Source organism: Ranitomeya variabilis, chromosome 3 (assembly GCF_051348905.1).
Source record: "Ranitomeya variabilis isolate aRanVar5 chromosome 3, aRanVar5.hap1, whole genome shotgun sequence".
In the NCBI taxonomy this organism is placed as follows: domain Eukaryota; kingdom Metazoa; phylum Chordata; class Amphibia; order Anura; family Dendrobatidae; genus Ranitomeya; species Ranitomeya variabilis.
Genome location: NC_135234.1, coordinates 538112239 through 538139051, shown reverse-complemented (window position 1 = coordinate 538139051; position 26813 = coordinate 538112239). Strand labels below are relative to the sequence as shown.

At 48.2% G+C, this 26813-nt stretch overlaps 1 protein-coding gene across 1 annotated transcript in view; it reads right to left on the bottom strand.

Moving 5' to 3' along the window:
- Positions 1-26813, bottom strand: part of TM9SF2 (transmembrane 9 superfamily member 2) — a 77537-nt gene that overhangs the window by 26062 nt on the left and 24662 nt on the right. Inside the window, exons 3-9 of the mRNA XM_077297068.1 lie at positions 25725-25818; positions 18453-18580; positions 16708-16837; positions 14940-15064; positions 14514-14625; positions 13697-13776; positions 5090-5198 (exon numbers count right to left, since the gene is read on the bottom strand). Of these exons, the coding sequence (XP_077153183.1) occupies positions 5090-5198; positions 13697-13776; positions 14514-14625; positions 14940-15064; positions 16708-16837; positions 18453-18580; positions 25725-25818 (778 nt within the window). The remainder of the gene's footprint in view (positions 1-5089; positions 5199-13696; positions 13777-14513; positions 14626-14939; positions 15065-16707; positions 16838-18452; positions 18581-25724; positions 25819-26813) is intronic.

Sequence of the window (26813 nt, the reverse complement as noted above, 5' to 3'; positions counted from 1 at the left end):
AGAGCAAAGGACATAGGCGGGGTGTAATTAGGTTCACAAGGCTCTCCAGATCCGATAATAGACATGGGACGACGATGGCTTTCTAGCCTGGATCATGGTCTGAATCACCCGATCTGAAAACCCAAACGCTTTCAGAACAGCGGTTTCAAAATCAAGCGACCGAGAATTCTGGTGGCAGATGGGTCCTTGGGACAGAAGCTCCAATCAGTCTGGAAGCCTCCAGGTGGCGTCCGAGAGAAGATTGATGATCTCTGTGAACCAAGACCTCCTGTGCCAATCCAGTGCAATCAGAATAACCGGCACCCCTTCCACCTTGATCTTCTTCAACACCCTTGGAAGAAGGGGGAGGAAACAGATAGGGAAGAGCAAACTGTAACCAGGGTATTGCCAGAGTTTCAGCACCCATCGCGAGAGGATTGCAGGACTTGGAAACTAACAGTGGAACCATCCTGTTCAGCCGGGACGCCATGAGGTCCACATCCGGAGTACCCCATCGAAGGCAAATTTGATAGAATTCCTGATGCAGAGACCACTCTCCCGCCGAAAGACCCTCCTGGCTGAGAAAGTCGGTGGTTTAATTGTCCACACCGGGGTATGTATTGCGGAAATCGCCGGAACTGTTGCCTCTGCCCAGAGGACAATATTGGATACCTCGGCCATAACCAAGGGACTTAAGAGTTCTTTCCTGGTGATTGACGTGGCATTGTCCGTTTGAACTTGGACTGGCAGACCCCTGAGAAGCCTCTCCCAGTGGTGCAGGGACAAAAGAATGGCCCGTATCTCGAGGACGTTGATCGGCAGAGAAGATTCCTCTGCCGACCAACGACCCTGGACAGTCAGGTGGCGAAAGACTGCACCCCAGCCGAGAAGGCTGGCATCCGTCGTCACCAACTGACAGTGAACGGGAAGAAAGGACCGACCCTGTTAGACGAGAGGGGATGACAGCCACCAATTGAGAGATCGTTTGACTCGCTTCTGACGCAGCCATCATCCTTGTCAGGACCACCATGGCCGAAAGGATGCAGAGGACCCTGCAGAGAGCAAACCCCCTGCTGGAGGATTGCTCTCTTTATCCTTGGGAAGAAAAACCCTTGTCTGGCGGGTGTCGAACAGCATGCCTAAAAAAATGAGGCGCCGAGTCGGGACAAGGCAAGATATTGCCCTGTTGATTCGCCATCCGAATCGGGACAAGGTGTCTAGAACGATGGACAGACATCCCTGGGCCTGATAAAAAGATGGAGCCTTGATGAGGGTTTTGCCGGGGTACAGGAGGAGCACTAGACCTCTCATCTGCAAAATGGTCAATAAGGCTGCCATGATCTTAGTGAAAACCCTGGGAGGAGTTGCAACCCCGAACGGCAGGGCGACGAACTGACAATGGTCCTGCCGCACCGCAAAACGCAAGAATCTCTGATGCCCTGGAAAGATAGGGACATGGAGGTAGGCGTCCTGGATGTCTATGGAGCACAAGAACTCCTGCGACTCCGGGGTAGCAATTACTGAACGAAGGGACATCCTGAAATGGCACAGGCGGACCCTTTTGTTCACTAACTTTATATCCAGGATGGGTCGAACCGTGCAGTCCTTCTTTGGCACAACAAAAAGATTCGAATAAAACATTGTGAAACATTCCTGGTCTGGGATGGGAACGATGACACCTGAACTATGACGGGAGGCAATGGATGCAAAGAACCCAGGAACGAGAGAAGCATCGAGATAGGAAGAATCGTTCTCGGGGCAGCAAAACGAAATCTATTTTGCATTCTGAGGACACAACTTCTTTGACCCATGTGTCCTCTATCGAGGAGAGCCAAACGTCTCTGAACAAAACGGAGACGGACTCCCAGCCTGGGAGATTCCTTGGAATATGGAGAGGAGTCATGCAGAGGAAGATCTGCCAGGTCTAGACCTGGTGGTTCTACCCTGCGTGTTATGGGGATATCAGGAGGGGGTGGGTTTAAAGGAAGCCCTTTTCCTATCTAGGTGAGCCTCTTTTCTCTTGGAAAAAAACTCAGACGCAGAGAAACGGAGAAAGGGCCAAAAGGACCGAAACCTACGCTTCAGAGGAAGCCGGCGAGGTTTGAACTGAGGAAGGAGGGAGCTTATCCCTCTGGTGGCCTCCTTAATTATTTGGTCCAACTTGGAGCTAAATAGACGGGAACCCTGGAAAGGCAAGCTGTTAACAGACTTTTTTGAAGGTAAGTCCGCCTGCCATGCCTTAAAGGGAATCTTTCACCCATTTTTTGTGATATGATGTAAAACTTTCATTAAATATAGCGTCACATAAGTATTATAGCATTACTTTTGATACCCCCTGACTCTCCACCTTTGATGACTAAATACTGTTTTTATCTCTCCTGCGGTGTACGTAAATCTCCTCTGTCCAATGGGCGGGGCTTATTCTCCTTCTCTCCCCCCCCCCCCCCCGGCTTGCTCTATGCATTTCTTTCTGGTCATTCTTGCGTTCACGTAGATTCGCTGCGCGTGGGCATTGAAATGGCCTCTCGCGCGTGGGCAAAGCATAAAATCAGTATTGCGCATGCGCCGGCATTTTTCATTACGTTCTATGCCCACGGAAGTATTGCGATGCAAATTTGGCCCAGAGGTTTGCCAATTCCACCGGACGGGCTCCAGCAAGAATGCCCTGACGGAGTTGCTTAGTCCATGCAGCTATGGACTTTGACACCCAGGTGGAGGCAAAGGCAGATTTAGGAAAAGACTATGATCCAGTCATTGGAGTCCTTGAGGGATGCTCCATTTGTGAGCGGGAGAACCGTGTTAGTGAATAGTTTGAAATCTAGAGGGTCCACAGTTGGAGGAGAGGTCCAATTCACTGTGAGCTCAGGGGCGAAGGGATATAGGATGATGAGGCGCTTTCCTCTTTGGAAGAGTCTGGTTGGGTTTTCCTGTTCTCTGGGAAGTACCTCTTCCAATTCTCTGTGTGTGGCAAAGACCTTGGGAGCTGGTCAAACAGTTAAAACGAAACCGCCTGTTTTGAGGGTTCCATAGCGGTATCCGTAATGTTAAAGGTCTGATTGACCAACACAATGAGGTTCTGGACCATGTCTCTCATATTAGAGGCCTGGTCAGAATACAGGTCTAAGTCATCCTCTGATAGTCCGAAATCGGCTCGCCTAACTCTGGGGAGGACGGGGAAGAAGCAGTCTGCCAGGAAAGAGACAGAGGGGTAGGAGGACCTAGAACGACGCTCCTGCCTGGATCTTTAACGGCCCATATTGGTAGTCACAGCCGGTGAGTTCTGCGATCCGCTAGCAACAGCAGAGGAAGGAAGGGGTAACCATATTAAAAGCGAACAGCAGGGCCTGCGAAACCTTGGTGGGGTCCGTCACCGATTGTGACAGAGAGGTAGCCCACACTGGGATGCGGTGCCAACTCTTTCCTGGGGCAGTAGGGGTAGCAGGCACGGTTGTTGTGGCTGCTGCAGTCCTGACAGAAGGCAGAGGACTGGCCTGAAGGGAGCTTGCAATTACATGAAGAGCAGACAAAGTGCCTGACGAGCAGAAGGAGCAGGAGGGCAAGAGCGCTCTCCTTTTGGATTAGGTATGATAAGAAGCAAACCTACTAGCTAATGCCAGAAGGTTAGGACAGAAAGATATATGCTGAGGAGAGTCAGCCTGCAGAGCACAGCTACTCACAAGAAGATGCAGGTCCTGTCTGGTTCCAGGCTGTAGATGGAGCTCCAGGACAGTTGCAGGAGCAAATGCAGAACTTCCTGCAGAGAAAAGCCACCTTCTGGGGTCCGATGCCGGCAAATGGTGACTGCAGGGAGGAAGATCAGGGTCCGCAGTGAAAAATGCGGGAAGATTCCGCTCCACTGGAGGAAAGGGAGACATTTGCTGAAGAACTTTGAACGATGAGGCTGAGGAAAGGGGGCGGAGCTGTCAGGTGCGGAGATAACTGTGGGAGCCTCAAGAAGGGGGCAGAGCTATTAAGATGAGGGGGCGTGTCTACAACGGGCAGGGAGAAAGCCAGCCCGATGATGCTGGGGTGAGGGGCGGAGCTAGCTGCCGAGGCTAGGCCGTGCTGAAGCCAGGGACTAAAGTGAAAAACACTCACATATCAAGCAGGGGAGGGCGGCGCGAGGCCCCAAAGTTAACGGTACCGTAACCCTGTGCCCATCATCCCTGCAGCGCTGTTCGTCCCCAGTGCCTGCCCTTAATAAAATAAGGGAAAGCTAGATCTTCCTCTATCTTCATTCTTTCCTTCTTTCTTTATCTTTACCTTCTCCTCGACACCTCTGGACAGGAACCCAAGAGGGAGAGAAAAAGAAATGTACCTCTCCATAGAAGACCATCGACAGACGTCCAAGCCTCTTCGATTGAGGGACGTCCATGCCTCCTGAAACAGACAGGCTCTGGTTGGAGAGTGGGTAGGAGACAGGGGCCAGAACCAAAGTTAGGAGTCACCTAAACACTTATGTGTTAGGGGTTGCGGTCCTGCTGATTAGACATATGAGGATACGGGGTAGCAGTACACGCTGTAATCAGTCTCTACGTAGGAGTACATTTGTGACTGTTCACACTGTATCCTTCCAGAGGCAGGGAGAAGATCCATCTGAAAAAGACGTTACTTGAAAACGTTGAAAACTGAGATAGATATGGGTCTAGTGAAAGACATGTGTCCACCTCCTACTGACACTAAGCTAAAACGGATTAGTGCCAGTCGGTGGGGTGTACACTGCAGAGGAGGAGCAAACTTTTTTGTGCATAGTGTCAGCCTCCTGGTGGCAGCAGCATACACCCATGGTTTCCTCTATGAAGCGATAGAGAAAACATCCTTTCTGAATGTTTGAAAAAGTTTAATTAAGGCTATGTGCACGTCAGGATTTCTTGCAGAAATTTCCTTAACAAAACCAGACATTTTCTGCAAGAAATCCGCATGCGATTTTTTCGCGTTTTTCCGGAGGTTCCCAATGCAATAATATAGTGGGAAATCTGCAAAATTAATGAACATGCTGCATTTTTATAGTGAAAAAACATGAACGTGTGCACACAGCCTAAAAGTATCACTATTGTTACCATGCTCATTCTGTACCGATAGCCAATGGCTTGGATGTGTAAATACTTACAGTAGAATCTATCTGGTTATATCTTGCAATATCTTTGTGCAGCGTTCTCAGCATAATCATGGCAACCATACCAGACAAGAAGAGAACAATCACTAAAGAATTCATTATACTAAAGAGAGAAAAAGGAAACCAGTTAGTAAGACAGTGATTTGTGCAACATCATAACATGGAGTGTTCCTTTAGACCACATATGTCAAACTCTGGCCCTCGGGTCATATCTGGCACATGACGCCGGGTGGGTCCCCGAGTATGTTTGGTCTCCACCCTGCTTCACACTTTTGAATATATTGTTTGCTTTGAAATTTGGCCCTCTCTCTATTTGAGTTTGACATCCTTGCTTCAGACCAAAACACACCACCAGTCAGCAAACAAATTAAATGGTAAAAATTCTCAGTGTCAAGTACCTAAATTTAAATACTAGGAAATCGAGAAAAAAGGTACACTGTAATCCAGGTGTGGGAAAAGTCTTTTTTTCCCGGACCCTGGGCAGATTCTCATGAACCACAGTGCTTGCGCCAATGGCCAGCAAGACGCCAGCCCCTTATTTGCTCCTGACACAGCTTGCACACAAACGCAGCATTCACTATACAATGAGGCTTGCGTGTGCCATTATCAATGTCTTAGGTGGGTGAAGTCATTGAACTCTGCGCTACAATACCACAGAAGGTTACAACAGCACTGGCAGCCCCTCCTGCGATGTATATTACCCTAATGTATTCTATGTGATGTATATGCTGCAGTCCCAGAGTCTCCTATGTTATGTATATGCTACAGCCTCTGTCTCATATGTGATGGAAATACGGTAGCCAGTCTCCCCTATGGGATTTTTACAGAGCAGTCAGTGCCTCCTATGTAATATATACACTGCAAACCCCCAACCCAGCCCCACTGATGGAGGTCTAGAAATGTTACAAGAGCAGTGATGAATTTCCTTGTCTGGAGACCTGCAGCGTAATACATCTGGGTTCAGAACTTACTGCTGATAGCTCTTTTCCAAATTCAACGTGGAGTCCATTGCGCTCCAGAGCAACACAAATCTGGAAAACCAGTTGCAAGCAGCAAAATAGGGATTTTTGTGTGTACTCACCGTAAAATCCTTTTCTCCGAGCCACTCATTGGGGGACACAGGACCATGGGTTATGCTGCTGTCACTAGGAGGCTGACACTAAGCTGAGACAAAAAAAGGTTAGCTCCTCCCCTGCAGTATACACCCTCATGCTGGCTTCCAGAGACCCAGTTCAGTGCAAAAGCAGTAGGATAATAACAACAATATAACCAATAACATTAGCATAAAACATGTCAAACAAACAGTCAAAGACCAAAAAGAAAAAAGCCAACGAGCCGTAAGGTTACCAGGGTGGGTGCTGTGTCCCCCAATGAGTGGCTCGGAGAAAAGGATTTTACGGTGAGTACACACAAAAATCCCTATTTCTCCTTTGCCTCATTGGGGGACACAGGACCATGGGACGTCCCAAAGCAGTCCCTGGGAGGGAAACAATTCAACCATATAACTCCGTGTACCATCTGACTACAGGTGCGCGACGGCCGCTTGCAGGATACGCCTGCCAAGGGCCGCGTCCGCAGAGGATTGAATGTGGACATTGTAATGCTTTGTGAAGGTATGCAGGCTAGACCACGTTGCGGCCTTGCAAACCTGCTCCGCTGAAGCCTGGTGCCGGATGGCCCAGGAAGCACCCATCGACCGAGTGGAATGAGCTCTAATCCCCGCCGGGATAGGACTGCCTCTGACCCGATAGGATTCCTGGATAGCAGATCGGATCCATCTGGCTATCGTGGATTTAGACGCAGCCAAACCCTTTCTGTGACCCTCCGGGAGCACGAAAAGGGCGTCCGATTTCCTGAAATGAGCCGTTCTGGAAATGTACCTCCTGAGGGCCCGTACCACGTCCAGAGTATGGAGAGCCTTCTCGACCCTATGCTTGGGCTGCGGACAAAAAGAAGGAAGGATGATGTCCTCGTTAAGATGAAAAGATGAGACCACCTTCGGAAGAAACGCCGGGGAAGGACGTAGGACCACTTTGTCCTGATGAAAGGCCAGAAAAGGCGCCTGGCAGGACAAAGCGGCGAGCTCTGAAACCCTTCTGATGGACGTCACCGCTACCAGGAAGGCAACCTTCCATGAGAGGACAGAGAGCGGAACGTCTTGAAGGGGTTCGAACGGAGGCTCCTGAAGAACCCCCAGGACCAAGTTGAGATCCCAGGTCTCTAACGGCATCCTGTAAGGAGGAACCACATGGGAGACTCCCTGAATGAAGGTCTTGACTTGAAGGTTGGCGGCGATCCTGCGCTGGAAGAGCATGGATAACGCTGAGATCTGGCCCTTGAGGGAACTCAGAGCCAGTCGGGAGTCCAGACCGGACTGAAGGAAATGCAAGATGCAAGGGATAGAGAAAACGAGCGGAGGGTGACCCCGGAGCCTGCACCATGAAAAGAAAGATTTCCAGACGCGGTGGTAGATGGCGGCGGAAGACGCCTTGCGAGCACTTAACATGGTGGGGATGACCTGCTGAGAGAAACCGGCACGAGCTAGAATCCAGGTTTCAACAGCCACGCCGTTAAACGTAGGGCCCCTGAGCTCTGATGGTAGATCGGTCCTTGGCGAAGCAGGTCTGGGCGGTCCAGCAACCGCAAGGGAACGTCGGCTACGAGCTGAACGAGCTCTGCGTACCAAGCGCGACGAGGCCAGTCTGGGGCGACCAGAATGACTGGAACTCCCTCTGTCCTGATCTTTCGGATCACCTTCGGCAGTAAGGGAAGGGGAGGGAACACGTATGGGAGCTGAAATTGATGCCACGGAGAAATCAGCGCGTCCACTCCTATGGCCTGGGGATCCCGAGATCGAGCAATGAAGCTGTGGACTTTGGCGTTCAATCTGGACGCCATCAGATCCACGTCCGGGGTCCCCCAGCGAAGACAGATCTGGTGAAAAACCTCTGGGTGGAGTTCCCACTCCCCCGAGGCAAGGCCCTGGCGGCTCAGGAAGTCCGCCGCCCAGTTCTCGACTCCCGGAATGTGCACCGCAGAGATGATGGAATGGTTGGTTTCGGCCCAACGAAGGATGAGGGAGACTTCCTGCATCGCCGCCCTGCTGCGGGTACCCCCCTGGTGGTTGATGTAGGCCACCGCCGTGACGTTGTCTGATTGGACTCGTACTGGGTGACCCGCGAGCAGGACGTGAAAGCGGTTCAGAGCAAGTCTGATAGCGCGAATCTCCAGGATGTTGATGGGGAGTTTGGATTCCCGAACTGTCCAGCGGCCCTTGGCAGAGTGGTGGAGGAACACCGCCCCCCAGCCAAGAAGACTGGCGTCGGTAGTTACCACTAACCAGCGGATCGGAAGAAAGGACTTCCCCCGGAGAAGAGATGGGCCCAGGGTCCACCATACGAGAGATTGTCTGACCCGCGGGGACAGGGGACAAGGGCGGTCGAGAGATGAGATACTCCTGTCCCAGTTGTGCAGCAAAGCCTGTTGCAAGGGACGGAGATGGAGCTGAGCAAAAGGAACTGCTTCGATTGCTGCAACCATCTTTCCCAGGATCCTCATGGCGAACCGAATGGTTCGCGGGCGAGGATGACAGAGCGTTCGGGCTCCTTGCTGAAGTGCTTGGGCCTTGGACAGAGGAAGCAAGACCAGCCCCCTCGAAGTGTCCAGGATCATTCCCAGAAAGGAGGTCCGACGGGCAGGAACGGGAGAGGACTTGTCCCAGTTGATCAACCAACCTAGGCGCGAAAGAGAATCCAGGGTAATGTGGACGCTTGACTCGCAGGCCTGAAAAGACGGGCCCTTTATGAGGAGATCGTCTAAGTAAGGTAACACGACGACTCCTCGAGAATGAAGGATGGCCATGACAGCCGCCATGACCTTGGTAAATACCCTGGGCGCCGTGGCGAGACCGAAGGGTAAGGCCGTGAACTGGAAGTGATCCTCCAGAATGGCAAAGCGGAGAAACCTCTGATGAGACGGGAAAATTGGGATGTGAAGATAGGCATCCTTGATGTCTATCGAGGCCAGAAATTCCCCTCTTTCCATCGAAGAGATGACCGATCTGAGCGATTCCATCCTGAAGTGCCGGACTCTTACGCACTTGTTCAGGAGCTTCAGATCCAAAATGGGCCGCACCTTTCCGTCCTTCTTTGGAACGACGAAGAGGTTTGAGTAGAAACCTTTGAACCTCTCGTGTTCCGGGACCGGGACAATGACCCCGCTCTGGCGGAGGATGTGAATGGCGCAAAGAAGGGCGCGAGACTGAGCTGCCGAACTGGGAAGGCGAGAGGGGAAAAACCGAGTTGGAGGAGGAGAGGAGAACTCTATCTTGTAGCCAGACGATACCAGATCCCTGACCCATTCGTCGTGCACGACGGAGAGCCAGGCTTGCTGAAAAAGGAGTAGGCGACCACCTACTCTGATGGTATCGACTGGCACCGATCCCGAGTCATTGAGACGGGAATCTGGGAGGTCTGGAACCTCGGGTTCTGGGCTGCCTCGGTTTCCCACGCCAGGAAGGATTCGGCCTAAAGGAGGGACGAGCGTCTCTGTCTGTGCGAGCGGAACGGTCTGATCTGGGGAGACCGGAGGGGTTGGACCAGGCTGGGCTGGTACGAAAAGGCCGAAAGCGAAAGTAAGGCTGGCGCTGGAAAGCCGTCTTGGGCCTCTGTTGGGGAAGGAACTTGCTCTTTCCCCCTGTGGCGTCGGAAATAAGCTGGTCAAGCTTTTCGCCGAAAAGACGCCCGCCTTGAAAAGGGAGGGAGATCAGAGATTTCTTAGAGGAGGAATCTGCGCGCCACTCCCTGAGCCAAAGAGCCCTTCTGATAGCGACGGCGTTGGAAGCCGCCGAAGCTGCGCAATTCGCCGCGTCGAGGGAAGCGAACATCACGTAATCGCTAGCCATGGCTAACTGCTTGGCTAGGTCTGCCATCTCAGACGGAAGGTCCTGTTCATTAATGGATTTCACTAGAGCATCCGCCCAGGAAACCATAGCCTTGGTCACCCAAGCCGCGGCGAAGGAGGGGGACAGGGAAGAGCCAGAGGCTTCATACACTGAACGAGCTAGAGAGTCCAGCTGACGTTCAGTGGGACTCTTAATTGAAGCGCCCTCCGGAACTGAAAGGAGCGTTTTAGAAGCTAGGCGTGAGACCGGCGGATCTACTAAAGGGGGATCCGTCCAGTCTTTCACGAGATCCGCTGAGAAGGGATACTTTGATACCAGGTCCTTCTTACCCGTGAAACGCTTATCTGGACGCTCCCTGTGACGCCTGACTATATCCAGAAAGGCTGGATGAGAGGCAAAAGATTTGTGGGAACGTTTGGATCTGGTAAAAGAGACCGCGTGTTCCGGAGCGGAATTAGCGTCATCATCCACCTTAAGTGTGTGATTGACTGCTACAATGAGGGAGTCAACCGTAGTTCTGAACTCCGGAGCCTCCGGGTCCAATGATACCTCGGACTCATGTTCAGAGTCGTGAACGCTGTGATCCCCCAAAGAGGGTGAGCGAGAGGTGGAGCTGCCAGAGTCTGAGCGGCGAGGAGAGCGCTCAGGAGAGGTAGTGCGGATCCGTTTTCTGGATGACCGTGCCTCTTTAAGTGGAGAGCGGCCCCTGCTGGCCGACGATTCCCCTGCTGTGAAGGGATCCCTTAACGCCTGTAACGGATTACCCCGTACCCCGGGGGGAATTTGAATGGATTTGATGGCGTTGGCTAAAAAATCCACGGACTGCGAGAGTGAAGCGACCCACGGGGGGGGGGCTAGGTACGCCAGAGTCGGTGGCGGTGGAGGGCTCCTGGGCACATGGAGCATCGCAGGCAGAGCAGAAGGGAGAAGTTTGAGGCCTAGGAAGTGGGGCCTGGCAGGTGGTACACGCAGAAAAAAAGGTCGTATGCACCTTAGAGGATTTTTTAGACCTTGACTGCGACATGATTCTAATACAAAAAAAGGCCCACAGGGACTATAATCTGGCCTGGGAAGCAGAGGGCGACGCTGCAGAGGAGAAGCTGACAATGCCTCCTTACCCCGGACCTGTGTCCCGCTGTCCTGGGAAGCCGAACTGTGAAGCCTGAGATAGGAAACTGGCTGCACGTGGGCGCTGTGACACCGAGATGCGGCAGAGCTGGAGCTGCGGCATGTAGTGAGGACTAAGATGGCCGCCGAGATCAGGAAAGAGATCTCGTCGGCTGCGAGAAGCGCCAGGGACCGGGGGGCGGCGCCGCCGATGATGCGCAGGAGTGGGTGGAGCCTATCGGCAGTGACCAGCGGCTAGGCCGAAGCCGGGGGCTAAATTTGCGGTCTCGGCCCGGCGCGCGGCCGCAAAGTGCCGACGCCTCAGCCCACCGATACTGCGCTGCAGCCCACTAAGGTGCCATGCTGAAGAGGAGCCCTCCAGACCGCCGGCGACCCCCCCCATCCCCCTCGAGACACTTACCCAGAGGAGGTGAGAGGAGCCTTAGGATGGCTGGGACGGTGCAGGGGTTGGGAAGCCTCCATCCACCAGCCCCAGACGGGGGTGGGGAGGAACCGTCCACCACCTGAGTCACACAGAAAATTGGTGATGCAGTGTGGTCTGCACGGACGCCACGGGTATAGGGCCACTGTACAGCCGAGGGTAGAACCTGGTGGACAGGGCAGATGTCCGGCAATAAAAAAGGGCCTGGCTGCAGAGGAGGATACTGGAGGTAAAAACACCAGTGCTCCTCTGTACAACATGGGGAGATCGGTGCCCTTTTAGGGAAAAAACCGTCGCCCAAAAAAAGGTCAGCTCAGGCAGTGGCTCCCACGTCGCAGGAGAGGATACGGTGAGGTGAAACTCCCGTGCTCGCCTGTTGTTGGTTCGGGGGAGATCGGAACATGAAAGAATCCGTCGCCCCCTTCGTCCGGAATAGATTGAAAAGAAAAAATCAGTGTGCCTCCTACGGACACTAAGCTTGAACTGGGTCTCTGGAAGCCAGCATGAGGGTGTATACTGCAGGGGAGGAGCTAACCTTTTTTTGTCTCAGCTTAGTGTCAGCCTCCTAGTGACAGCAGCATAACCCATGGTCCTGTGTCCCCCAATGAGGCGAAGGAGAAATCATCAATACCACCTAACATCGTTGCGCAATAGAGTAGCTATTGCAGTCATCATATTAGAGGTGAATTAATTAAAATGTTTGATCAAATATAGCAGCATAAATTTCAAGTTGATAATTTTATATGGTGACGGTGTAAGTACCCAAATGGCACCAGGCAGATAATAAAAAGGTGGCTCCCCACCACTTTTGTAATCAATAGATTATGTAAAATTAAGATGTTCCACAATTGGACGTGTTTTTAAGATTAAAACAAAGTTTCAAAGTCGAGATAAACAAATAAAGAAGTCCCAGCTGTCTCCTACGTAACAAGTGGAGTCTGATCACGTAGAGGTGCTGCAGGTGATGGCTGTGAACCCAGCTTCTGCCAAGGGGAGTGAGTAGTTGAATACCCTATACTGGTGCCACAGGCAGTGTCTCTTCTAGCTTTTTTTTTTGCATAGATTTCCTCCTTTTCTGGCTCGTTTGTTCATCAATGGAGCAGGTTCATCTTCTGTTTCATCTGACCTTTGCAATCTATATAAATCAAACCAGTTAAGTAGGAGCTCCACAGACAGACGACGAAACGTAGCACACAGCACATTATTCCTGTGAAAGGCATCAGTGAGCAGCCCGAGTGAAAGAGAAGAGCATCATCAATCACTTGGGGCTGCATCGATCGACATATCAGGTTTCATTGTAACGGAGAGCTGCATGTTCAGTATAGGTTGTGAGGCAGTGACCGGTGTCACTATGTGTCCCACAAGAAGCATATGGAGGCCGGGGGAGTGAATTGCAGTCACAGTCATAGCTGTGATTGCAAGGCAGAATAGAAGCAAGTGTCAGTCTTGGGCCAGCTATCTGTCCAAGGCAGAGTTAAGAAAAATTTTGAGAAGGACTACAGGATGGTAGTGGGGCAGTCCATTTCCTTCCCCAGCCCCAGGTTTTCCATGTGGCCTACAGCCACAGGCTTGTTTGTAAAAACCCCTGCAGCAGAGGGTTGGGTGTGTCCGTTTTGGTCTTGCAAGTAGGCATAGCAGACGGCTTTGCAGAGTTCAACCTGTGTGAAGCAACACAGGGCCAATCAGAGCAAAAAGTCCTGGCAACCTCAGTGTACATGGCGGTGCAGTCGCCCAAGGTAACCGGTCATGGACTGTCTATTTTTCCCAGCTGCGATCCAGAGGATCCGATTTACTTTCATGTTTAATAAAAGAGACTTTACTTTGAACTTTCTCTCGGTCACTGCCTCATCACTGCACAGTGTGGATACCGCTGCACTACAAGGTGTTCAGGTCGGCCATGGAGAATATAAGTCATTGGTTTGATTTGTATAGATGAGCACAAAGGTCTGATGGAAAAGCAGATGTACCTTCTCCTGTGATGAAGCAAACAGACGGGAAACAAAAAAATTTCAGGTTTCCCACTCCATATATGCCATGTAAGCTATCCATTCTAATAGACATTTTCAGTATTATGAAATATGATCCAGACAGTCATACATAGGTACATGTCTCTCCAACTAAAGTTATAAGTATCGTTATATTTACTTACCTAAACCACTGAATGTGTGTATGTGGCATGGATTCTAAGATGTAATCCCATCTGGAGGCCCATCTGAGGTCAGGTTGTTCCTGAACAGCAGTAAACATTAAAAGTTTTATCAGGAAAAAAAAAATGGTGACCAAAATTAAACTTAATAATGTAGCTGCATACACATAGTGGCGAATTAGGCCCATGAAAAAGCAAGAAATACCCTACAGATTGGTGGGGGTCCGCGTCTTGAGCTTCCACCGATTGCACTGATGTGCAGTTCTTAGGAATGAGCCTTCTACTACTGCGTTTGGCACATCGCTCATGAGACAAGTGATTTAAGTAATCTGTAAAGGCCTTCCAAGAGTTGGACGACCACATTTTTTAAAATCACTAATTAGATTGAATTTACTATAATATCTGTTCTCCGCCATAGAGAAATATTATTATTATAGCGCCATTTATTCCATGGCGCTTTACATATTACAATATTAAAATCTTCTATAAAAAAAAAAAAATTATCCACATCCGTGTACATCTAAAATTAAAATGGCTGTGTACCCTATAAGTGAGCATGCTCTGAGACCTGTGCAGAGGCCACTATGCAGGGAGGGCAAGGGTGGGAGTTGCAATCAACACATTTACAATGCTGGATCATGTGTAAACGGTCACCATCTTTATAATAATGAGGTTATGTTTTTTTTTGTTATCTTCCTGGATACTCAACAGTATTTTTTCTGGAATTAGACAATTCTGTGGTGTATGTGGTGTAATATAAAGTAATATATAAATGATTTTTTTTTTTTATATATATATATATATAGTTCATTGTACTGACCACAAATGAAACAGAATACGTGTATCGGATTTTAATTTCTCCTTCTTGTGTATTCTTTATTTCCATTGGAGGCCCAGAACAATCAGGTTTGTCAGCATGTGTATGCTTAAAGCTGTCAAAAGAGTAAGGAAATTTAATAAGCAAAAATAATAAAAACATGAAAAAATAAGTGTCATAGAACGAAATAATGCATACAAAATTTACTGTAAGATAGTATATACATCTGCAATTTTTCTTTTAAGCTGGTGTTATTAATTAAGCAATACGGCAGTCGTTATTGTATAGTCGACAAGAAATGAATATTGCAAGTACTTTTTTTGTCTTTCATTTATTTTTTCAATTAAATGACACTGAAAAATCTGCACTAATCAGAGGCTTGAAGCTTGGCATGCAGGAGACAATCAACAAGAACAGCACTTCACTTACCTTTTGGGTTCCAGTTTGGCAGCTACTAATCTTGACCCTTGCCCTTCATTCTCTACAACATGGTAATAGATGGTAATGTCCACATGGTTGAATATATAGTATGTATCCCGCGCATTAAATTCTGACTGTGAATAAAATATTTTTATTACAAACAGTATTTACTTTATATGAACAACTAACTTTAACCCCTTCATGACCCCAGCTTTTTTCAGTTTTGCGTTTTTCGCTCCCCTCCTTCACAAATCCACAACTTATTTATTTTTCTGTCAATATGGCCATATGAGGGCTTATTTTTTGCGGGACGAGTAGTACTTTTGAACGACACCATTGGTTTTACCATGTCGTGTACTAGAAAACGTGAAAAAAAATTCCCAGTGAGGTGAAATTGCAACAAAAGTACAATCTCACACTTGTTTTTTGTTTTGGCTTTTTTGCTAGGTTCACTATATTCTAAAACTGACCTGCCATTATGATTCTCCAGGTCATTACGAGTTCATAGACACCAACCATGTCTAGGTTATTTTCTTCTAGTGGTGAAACTAAATTCTTAACTTTGCTTTAAAAAAAAAAAAAAAAATTGTGCAATTTCCGATACCTGTAGTGTCTCCATTTTTCGTGATCTGGGGTTGGGTGAGGGCTTATTTTTTGCGTGCCGAGCTGACGTTTTTAACGTATCAGTTTTTGGTGCAGATACGATCTTTTGATCGCCTGTTGTTGCATTGTAATGCAATGTCGCGGCGACCAAAAAAACGTAATTCTGGCGTTTTTACTTTTTTTTTTTATCGCTACGCTGTTTAGCGATCAGGTTAATCCTCTTTTTATTGATAGATCGGGCGATTCTGAACGCGGCGATACCAAATATGTGTAGGTTTGAGGGGGGGTTTTTTTGTTTTTTTTATGGGGCGAAAGGGGGGGGTGATTTAAACTTTAATATTTTTTATTATTTTTAAAAATATATATATATTTTTTTTTTTTAAATTTTGGCATGCTTCAATAGCCTCCATGTGAGGCTAGAAGCTGCCACAACTTGATCAGCTCTGCTACATAGGTGTGATGCTCAGAGCGCCCCTATGTAGCAGAATTACTACATTGATATGAGCGCCGACCACAGGGTGCGCTCATAGCAATTCGACAACAACCATAGAGGTCTCAAGGAGACCTCTGGTTGTTATGCCATTGCGCCGATGACCCCCGATCACGTGATGGGGGTCCACTGATGCACGCATTTCTGGCCGGATGCGCTTGTTAAATGCCGCTGTCCGTTTGACAGCGGCATTTCACTAGTTAATAGGTGCGGGTTGATCGCAACTCCACCTGCACTATTGCGGGCAAAATAGCTGACATGTCCCAGCTTTGATGCGGGCTCACCGCCGGAGCCCGCATCAAAGCAGGGGTTCTGCCCATGGACGTACTATTCCGTCCGAGGGCAGAAAGGGGTTAAAACGGCAAATGACCATTATGCATATTTTTTTCTAATGGCATCTTCCACACAGCAGTCCCAGGCTGCAGTATTTATAACAATGCTAAATTATCCCTAAGTGAAGTTTAAAAGTGATTTACAGCATTCAGCAGCTCTTCATGAATCAGTTTTCTTTATTGCACTTTTTTTTTTTCTAGTAATTTTAGGGTGACATTTGAAAGTTTTGGAAACAATTAATAGTTCTCCAAACCAGTTGTAGGCTCAGTTACAATAAGTGAGAATTGTCGGTCCCAATGAAATTTATATTGTAAATGTCAAGCACATAACTGCAGTATCAGAAATACTTACATTTATCACACAAGCATCCTTAGGATGGCCATCCTGAGTCACGTAGCAACCAATAGGAAATCCAGGATTGCAAAATTTCTTTTTATCCTCTACCTCATAACACCACGTCACTGGCATATTGTCAACAATCCTGAATGGATAAATATAGAAAAGCAATGAATAATTAATTAAATTGTTTGGTCAATGGCTTAAGGATCCCTTATAATTCAATTTTGGAAAAGCAAAACTTTTAGCGTGTTCACCATGTGGTTTAAATAATGTCTTATAGTCAAAAGAATCTACCAGATGAGAAACTGTTTTATCTAAAAAGGTTTTTTTAAAAAAAAAAAAAATGACAAAGAAAGAAAGAAAAGGTATACCCCCCCATCAACTGGAAAAGGGTTAAGATGCCGATCGCTGTGGGATCCAGCGGCTCTGTAATGCCACTGTGACCGGAGCAGAGGTGCACATGCTTGAGCTCTAGTCATTGTCCATGGGTTTCCAGAACCCTGTGCTCAGGATCTCTGGGGATCTCAGCAATCAGCAGGTTATCTATAGAGAGTTATTCCTGTAAACTCAAGTTAAAGGGGGTGTCCAGGCTGCAGTTACTCTGTGACATCAGGCTTGTGAATCCTCACAATATGTGCAGTCAAAATTCTCCAATGCCGGGAGAGGGTGGTCATTTGGCTGCAGGTATGTGATCTGAATACCTCCTGCCACATTCTAATTTGAGGTGTCTGGCCTCGCTCAATACGTTTGGATAAAGTGAGGTAGGGCATGACAATGTGTGCAAATCACATACTTGTAGTCAGACACGTCCCTCCGCTCCCGGCGCTGGCACCGGAGAATCCAGACAGTGCATATATTGCACTTATGAATCCCCCACAACGCGCAGTAACTCTCTGATTGCAGAGCTGCTAATCCTTATAGAGCACAGTATGTGACTACAGACTTGATCCCCAAACTTGGACAACCCCTTATTCGGCAAGCGCTATAGCTTGGCGGATAAGCAGGGAGTCAGGCAAATTCACTCAACTCTAATTACAACCCAGATCCTGAGCACAGATGACTGGAATAGAGGGGTACACAATGAGGAAGGGCGGCCTTGAGAGTTGGAATCTGTGTCCTTTCAACTGCTGGGTACAATACTGCAGTACCACTTTATTGCAGCATATGGTCAACGATGAGGTTACAGGAAGGTGTCCGCTATTTATTACAGCCAGCATCTGTGTATGGAGTGTGCTCGACGTCTGAGCCCAAATGCCTACACAAGCAACCACATGACAAACACGTCAGGAAGGGATGACCGTTGATTCTGCCGCGGCTAGTGGCCTTGGCCTATGCAGTGAGTGTATATTCTATGCTCAGTCCTTCAAATGATCCTTATGAGAAAAGGACTTTCAAGGAAATCAGCATGCAGTAAAAACAATAACTTACAATGGTATCGGACACAAAGAATTGAGGCCTATTGCAATTTTAGGCCAAAAATAAAGGGAACCTGCTACATCAGATACCCCTACTACCCTGCAGATGTAGGATTCATGTGCAGTGCTGCCATACTGAAAGCATGGCTAGCAGGAGAAAACTATATTTCTCGGAGAGTCACCGGCTTTCAGTCAATGTGGCGTCTGGGCCATTTAACACCTTTAACTGGCAGATAAACCCTATATGCATGTTAATAACTATCCAACATGACAGGTTCTTTTTTGTAGACCTCAGAAAACCCCCTAGAGAAGCAATCAGAAAACCTGGTAGAACGTTCTCACCAGTGGTGCTGATAGTTCAGCAGCATGCTCTTCTTTAAGAATTCCAACCTCTGCTTACTCTGAGCGTCTGAAGTTACGTAGGATTTGGAACAAACATCCTCACATTTCTTTTCTTCCTTAAATTTAAACTGCACAAGGAAACAAAATAACACTTTAAATTTAAACTGTTTGTCCAGTGTTCTGTGTCCAGAAGCACATCCACCATTGCCTGCCGGCTACCTGCTCACTGTGGCACTGGACCAGCAGTGGTTGGATGCACGCTCCTCCAAGGTGTAAGCAGAGGCAGCTTGGCTAGTGCAGCGTCAGTGAAGGGGGGACTGAAGGAGTCTGGATACAGCGATCTGGCCAGCATCAGAGCAGCTCGTTCAAGTTATATAACAACTAGATGGAGGCCCAATGCTATCACATCAGGAGGGCGGTAATGTCTCGATGGGGGCAGGCTTTGCAGCGTTGAGAATCTCTCCCCCCAATATGCTCACCCACCTATCCACTCTCTTTTTCCCCCATGTGCTGACTTCTCCCGTCTGTGCTCTCTTCTTTGACCCGTCTACCCCATGTGCTATCCCCCCTGTCTGCTGTCTCTCTCCTTCCTGTGCTGTGTTTTCCCCTCAAAGACAATACTGACATTACAGCAGGAGATCGCAGAGGATACATTTTGTGAAGTAAAATATTGTTTAAAAACAGTCAGTGAAATATTTTACCTGACAAAAGAAATCCTCTGTGATCCCCTGCTGTAATGTCAGTATTGTCTTTTATTTCCTCCCCTGCCCTGGAGATGTGGTATGCTCCGTACACGGTCAGACATGGGAAAACCCCTTTAGTGTAACCGGCTTCCTCTGCCTGTAGACAAGTCGCGCATCTGCTGCCGGAATCAGCCGAATAATTCACTGCGCCTGTGCAGAATTCGCGCAGGCGCAGTAAATCATACCACCGCCATCTTTGTGCAGACAGATAGCGGCGGTCACATTAAAACTGCGCATGCGTTCCTCCTGTTCAAAGATGGTGGCGGTCAGTGAATCATTCGGCTGATCCCGGCAGCAGCATGTTCGCGACAAGTGTTCTGCTGGTGGTACTGCGCAAGAGGCTTCGTACAGTGTATACAGTGTGTGTGTGTGGTGCGTGTTGCATGCGCGTGTGTGGTGCGTGTTGCATCTGTGTAGTGTGTGTGTGTGTGTGTGTGTGTGTGTGTGTGTGTGTGTGTGTGTGTGTGTGTGTGTGTGTGTGTGTGTGTGTGTATGGTGCACTGCGTATGTGTGCGTGGTGAGACGGTGTTCCACTGGTGGTACCGCACAAGAGGCTGGTACCACCAACAGTTTTTATATTGAGACACCCATCACTTGGGTGTCCCAATATGGAGGTCGTTGAACTTCCACCGCTTGGAATTCTGGGATTCGGACACACCTGGACGGAACAGGATGTGAAGACATTACAAGGTAAGTATATATTAAGAAGAGCTTGTAAGCACTGCACTTCTATCCTAATACATTAGCCACTGGTAGACTGCAGAAGTGGCCAGTAACCTTGGCAACAAATAGTAAACTAAAAAGCTCTCTGTTCATATGTAAAAAAAAATTATCAATAAGACGTAATATAAAAAACAGTAATTAGACTTACTGGTAATTGTATTTCCAGGAATCCATCCTGACAGCACACTGGAGGACGTCCTTCTTAGCCATGATGGGACAGGAAACACGAGAGGTTAAAAGGACCCTCCCCCTACCACCCTTCAGTGTTTTTCCAAAGTAACACATCTGGATGGATGCAAAAACAAGTTTTATTACAACAAGATAATCAATCATACAAATGTTACATCACATAAGTATAAAGATCAAACCATAGGGAGGGAACTAACAGTGCTGTCAGGATGGATTCCTGGAAATACAATTACCAGTAAGTCTAATTACTGTTTTCCAGGTCACCACCTGACAGCACACTGGAGAAATACCAAAGGAGAATGGTATTCAGGGTGGGACCACTGCTTGAAGTACCTTCCTACCAAAAGCCAACTGAGGCGAAACTACATCTAGTTTATAGTGTTTAGAAAAGGTACTAAGATTAGACCATGATGCAGCTCTACAGATCTGGTCTGCCGTAGCCCCCCCTTTCTCCGCCCATGATGTGGCTATGGCCCTAGATGAGTGGGCTTTAAGATTAACCGGGGAATTTAGACCTTTAGCTTTGTAGGCTAAATCAATTGTAGATTTTATCCACCGTGCGATAGTCGCTTTAGACGCTTTTTTCCCCCTATTTGAACCTCTGAACTGAACAAACAAGTTATTGTCCTGTCTCCAGGGTCTAGATAGATCAAGGTACCTGAGTACTGATTCCCTTACATCAAGGTTATGAAAAAATCTTTCTTTTTGATTTTTAGGGAATTGGCAAAAAGACGGTAAAACAATCTCCTGATTCATATTAGTATCAGAAACGACCTTAGGGAGAAAGGCCGGATCAAGCTTTATTACTATTTTATCATCGAAGATCTGTAAATACGGGTTCTGTACCGAAAGAGCCTGTAGTTCCCCCAACCTTTTTGCCGATGTGATCGCAACTAAAAACGCGGTTTTAAGAGAGAGTTTGTTGATGTCTATGTCTCCCGATATATCCCAGGACTGATCACAGAGAAAATTCAGGACCAGATTAAGATCCCACGGTGGGACTGATTTCCTAATAAATGGCCTTAGCCTCTGGACTGCTCTAGAGAATCGACTAATCCAGGGGTGAGTAGATAAAGAAAAATCAAAAAATACACTTAGGGCCGCTATCTGGACTCTTAATGTACTTGGTCTAAGACCTTTCTGAAATCCTGACTGCAAGAAGTCAAGAATTTTTGGGATATCTGGATGGTCAGTATCAACTGTCATCTTCCCACAGAATCCACAGAATGTTTTCCATATTTTTGTGTAGATGGCAGATGTCACCGGCTTCCTGCTGGCTTGAAGGGTAGAAATGACGTCATCTGAAAGACCTTTTGCCCTCAAGACCTTCCGTTCAGGATCCAGGCTGCCAACTGAAGCGCTCCTGGGTTCTGGTGTAGAACTGGACCTTGTAGAAGAAGATCCTCTCTGTCTGGTAACCGGAAGGGTTCTTCCACTGATAATCTCTTTAGCATTGGAAACCAACTTCGTTTCGGCCAGTGAGGAGCTATGAGGATAACTTTGGCCCCGTCCTCGCAGATTTTCCTGAGTGCTCTTGGAATCAATGCCAGAGGTGGAAACGCATACAGAAGACCGTCGTTCCAAGGCTGTGACAGGGCATCGATCGCAGCTGGGCTTTCCCAGGGGTTTAGGGAGTAAAAGGTCTTGACTTTTGCGTTTTGCTTTGTAGCAAATAGATCCACAGCCGGCTTCCCCCAACGATGACAAAGATCCCTGAATACTTCGTCGTTTAGTTCCCACTCTGTAGGGGATACACTTTTCCTGCTCAGGAAATCCGCCAACTGGTTCTTGGATCCCTCCAGATGTACCGCCGAGATTGACCGCACCGACTTCTCTGCCCACTTGAAGATCTGTTCTGCTAGATCTTGCAATGCCAGATGTCTTGGGCCCCCCTGGTGTCGAAGGAAGGCTACGGTCGTCGTATTGTCCGAGAAGATCTTTACATGCTTGTTCTTCAGCAAATGTTGTGCCGCCGTTAAGACCTTCCAAACCGCATGCAACTCTCTGTGGTTTGATGACTTCTTGCGGTCCTTTCTTTCCCAGCGACCTTGGAAATATCTTCCCAGGACATGACCTCCCCAACCTTCCTGACTTGCGTCTGTCGTGACTGACACACTCGGAGTTTGGAGCCATGGTACTCCCAGCCGGAGATTTTTGGAGAGAGTCCACCATACCAGAGACCTCTTGATCTGAAAAGAAAGATTTAGTCTTTGATTTAGAGAATTTTGCGTTCTGTTCCAGCTCTTCAGAACTCCCTGCTGAAGCTGTCGGGAATGAAACTGACTCCATCTCACGCAAGGGATACAGGCCGTCATTAGCCCCAGTATTATCATCCCGTCTCTGATCGTATTTCGGCCTCGCGAGAAAAGATGGACCTTTTTTACTATACCCTTTAGCCTGTCTTCCGGAAGGTAGGACATTCTTGTTTCCGAGTCGAGCATGACTCCTAGGAATTTTATTCTGGATTTTGGTATTAGATCTGACTTCTCCCAGTTTATGATCCATCCGAGACTCTCTAGAGTGGATATGAGGAACTGACAGTTGATCCTGAGCTGGTTTACTGACTCTGCCGCTACCAAAAAGTCGTCTAGGTAAGGGATTACCAACAAATCCTGATTTCTCAGATATGCGACTACCTCTACCATAAGTTTTGTAAAAACTCTGGGAGCCGACGCCAGGCCGAAGGGGAGACAGCGAAACTGAAAGTGATAGATTTTCCCTTCCATGTTTACCGCGAACCGCAGGAACTTTTGGTGGTTTAAGTAAATGGGAACATGGTAATATGCACTCTTTAGGTCCAGAGTGCACATCACCATACCCTTTCCCAACAGAGGAATGGTAGACCGAATCGACTCCATTTTGAACCTTTTGTATACCACCCAGTTGTTTAGGTGCTTCAGATTTATAATTGTTCTCGACTCTCCTGATGGTTTTGTTATCGAGAAGAGATTCGAGTAATGACCTCTGTACTCTTCTTGAGAGGGGACCGGAACAATTGCTGCCATTTTTAGGAGGTCCTGTATATCCGACCACATGGGGGACGATGATTTTAGATGTGTACTGGACACCAGAAATCTTTCGGGCGGAAGGGAGGAAAATTCGATTTTGTACCCCTGGGACACCACTTGTAACACCCAAGGACTCGTTGTTATTTCCCTCCAACCTTCTAGGAATCCGGCTAGACGACCCCCTACTCTGATGGCGTCATTTTCTATGGTAGCTGGACCTCGGACCTGAGTAACTCGAGTCCTTGGTTTTGGGTCTACTATCTCCCCCTTTCTGGTAGCTCCATCTACCTTGCTTCCCTTTACCCCTGTAATCCTGTTTCTGATTATAGCGGGGTCTCCGAAAGGGCTGGAATTTTTTAGGCTTTTCTTCGGGGAACCCCTTTTTTACATCTGCGGCTTTCTCTAAGATATCGTCGAGGACTGGTCCGAAGACCCTGCCCCCAGAGAAGGGTATGGAACATAATTTATTTTTGGAGTGCATATCACCCGACCAGCTTTTGAGCCAGATAGCTCTTCTGGCTGCATTAGAGAGAGATTGCCCTCTAGCCGCAAATCTAACAGTCTCTGCGGACGCGTCTGCTAAAAAGGTGGTTGCCAATTTTAACAGAGGCAGAGATTTCAGGATAGTATCTCTAGGAGTTTTGGCTATTAATTGATCCTGAAGATCATTTAGCCACAGGTCCATGGAGCGAGCCACTGATGTTGCTGCAATATTAGCTCCGATAACCGCCGAAGAACTTTCCCAGGCCCGTTTCAAAAGTCCATCTGCCTTTCTGTCCATGGGCTCTTTTAAGTTGGAAGAGTCCTCAAAGGGGATTGAGGTTCTTTTGGACACTTTCGCCAATGGAATGTCTATTTTAGGAACATCGACCCATTCTTTAACATCCTCCGGGTCAAACGGCAAGCGGAGTCGGAAATCTTTAGGAATAGTCAATCTCTTCTCCGCCTCCTCCCATTCATCCAAAATCATGGATCTAATATGGGAATTTACAGGAAACACCATCGCAGTTTGTGAGCGCAGGCCACCAAACATTTCATCTTGAACCGAACAAGATGGTTGTGGATCCTCAATCTGCATAGTATGCCGTACAGCTTCCAACAGTTCTCCTGTGTCTGCTGCGGAGAATAAGTATTTCCTCCCTCTCTCTGGAGGGTCTCTGCTCTCCTCTTCCTCCCCTATATCCGATACCGCAGATAACGAGTCTCCTGAAGAGTAATCGACCCTCTGCCTTTTGCTCGGTCTCTCTGAAGGTGAGGCTTGCGGTAGTACCAGACTTGATACCGAAGCCTGGACCTCCTCTCTTATCATGGCTCTCATATTTGACATAAGAGAAGCCTGCTCCTCTCCTATGATTTTGCAGGTGCATGCTTCACATAGGGGTTTCTGCCAGGTATCTTTCAGCTTGGCTGCACAAATAGGGCACTTCTTGCTTTTGCCAGGTTTCTTTAACGGTTTTTCAGGTAATGAGGCAGCCTATAGAAAATAACAAACTCTAGGATAATGCCCCATTTTTTTTTTTTTTTTTTTTTAAGATATCCATAACAAAGAGCCCTGCTCTACTTACTAGCGCTGTGGACTCCTGCCCCTCTGCTCTAGCTGCGTCCTCCATGTTACTGCACTGGAGATCGCTTACTGCCCCTGCACATACCTTTATACTTCTGTTCCTCTTTTCATCTGTACAGCGCTCCCGCGCTCACTACCGCCTGCAGAGACGCCGCCCGCCCCCCTCAGCCGCAAACCGGAAGTGACGCGCGGCCGGAAAGAGAGGATGGTGCAGCGAGGGTTTCCATCCCCATGCCGGCCGCATGGAGACGCCGACATCAGCAGAGGCCGCCGCTGGGATTCGCATGCACCAGGGGGCGTGACGGAAGGATCGAGAGCCCCCGGCAGGGGGAAGCGATCCTCATACCAGGAGCAGCGCTACACTGGTAGGCAGAGGGACCCTCGGTCGGGTGTCGGCCAGCGGGCGCCTTATGGAGGGAAGGGTGAGGCAAAGCCCCCCCGATCCACATCCCCCCGCACAGAACGGTAGCTTCCTCTCGCCGTTCCTATCCATAATGGGACAGGAAAAACACTGAAGGGTGGTAGGGGGAGGGTCCTTTTAACCTCTCGTGTTTCCTGTCCCATCATGGCTAAGAAGGACGTCCTCCAGTGTGCTGTCAGGTGGTGACCTGGAAAAAGCTGTTTTCACAAGCACTTTGCAATTTTAACAATTTAAGGACCAGTTGACGTTTATAAGCTAAAACGGGCCATTCTGAGTCCACCTTCCTCCTCAATAGGGCTCACTAAAAGCCCCAAAAATCAAACCTACAGCCTACATGTACAACATAAAAATCTGATGTAGACAGGTTATTTCCTGTTGACGCATTCGCTCTACAGCACTGTCTGTACTTTGTTAGAGGGGTGTGCCCACAGGATAGCCCTACCGACAGGGCACGTAGGTACAATAGATGAAGATCTAAGCAGTACAAAGTTTACTCTCCCTGTGTGCTCCAGTTACAAATTCATAGCCTCCAATAAACGAGCACACCGCATAATTAATCATGGCATGTCTGAGAATTATCACGTAAATCTACATTCAGTGTACATACATACAATCTACACCAACCTTGTATGGAGATGGCTCAATTCTCTCACCAAACAACACCTGGCCCAGATTTTCAGACGGCCTTTTTTCCTTCTCGACTTGACAGAAATCAAACCTTAAAAATAAAATTATAACTAATGTTACTACTACACAGCAGGAAGACAAAATTGGATTATCTTTTTTTTTTTTTATTACAGTCAAAACAATACAATTAGACAAACCCACGAGACAGTTGCTAATAATCAAACCACAAGTTTAGGACATAATCCCCATTTAGTGAGGGGACCCTGAAAATAAGCTGATCATAGGATGTGTGGTGGTGTAATCCCCGATCCACAGCTGTGAACTCAGGGAAAGCCAGCAGCAGACATGGTTACCTCTGCAGTGCCAGACAGTAGGCATCATATATCAACATGATGTCTCGCACAACCAAATCAGATCTCTTGCTCCTTAAGGTACCTTCACACTAAACGATATCGCTAGCGATCCTTGACGTTGCAGCGTCCTGGATAGCGATATCGTTGAGTTTGACAGGCAGCAGCGATCAGGATCCTGCTGTGATATCGCTGGTCGTTGGTTAAAGTTCAGAACTTTATTTGGTCGTCAGATCGCCGTGTATCGTTGTGTTTGACAGCAAAAGCAACGATGCCAGCGATGTTTTACAATGGTAACCAGGGTAAATATCGGGTTACTAAGCGCAGGGCCGCGCTTAGTAACCCGATGTTTACCCTGGCTACCATCGTAAAAGTAAAAAAAAAACAAACAGTACATACTCACCTTCTGATGTCTGTCACACGTCCCTCGCCGTCCGCTTCCTGCACTGACTGAGTGCCGGCCGTAAAGTAAAAGTACAGCACAGCGGTGACGTCACCGCTCTGCTGTTAGGGCCGGCGCTCAGTCAGTGCAGGAAGCGGACGCCGGGCACCGGAATGTAAGTATGTAGTGTTTGTTTTTTTACATCTTACACTGGTAACCAGGGTAAACATCGGGTTACTAAGCGCGGCCCTGCGCTTAGCAACCCGATGTTAACCCTGGTTACCCGGGGACCTTGGCATCGTTGGTCGCTGGAGAGCTGTGTGACAGCTCCCCAGCGACCACACAGCGACGCTG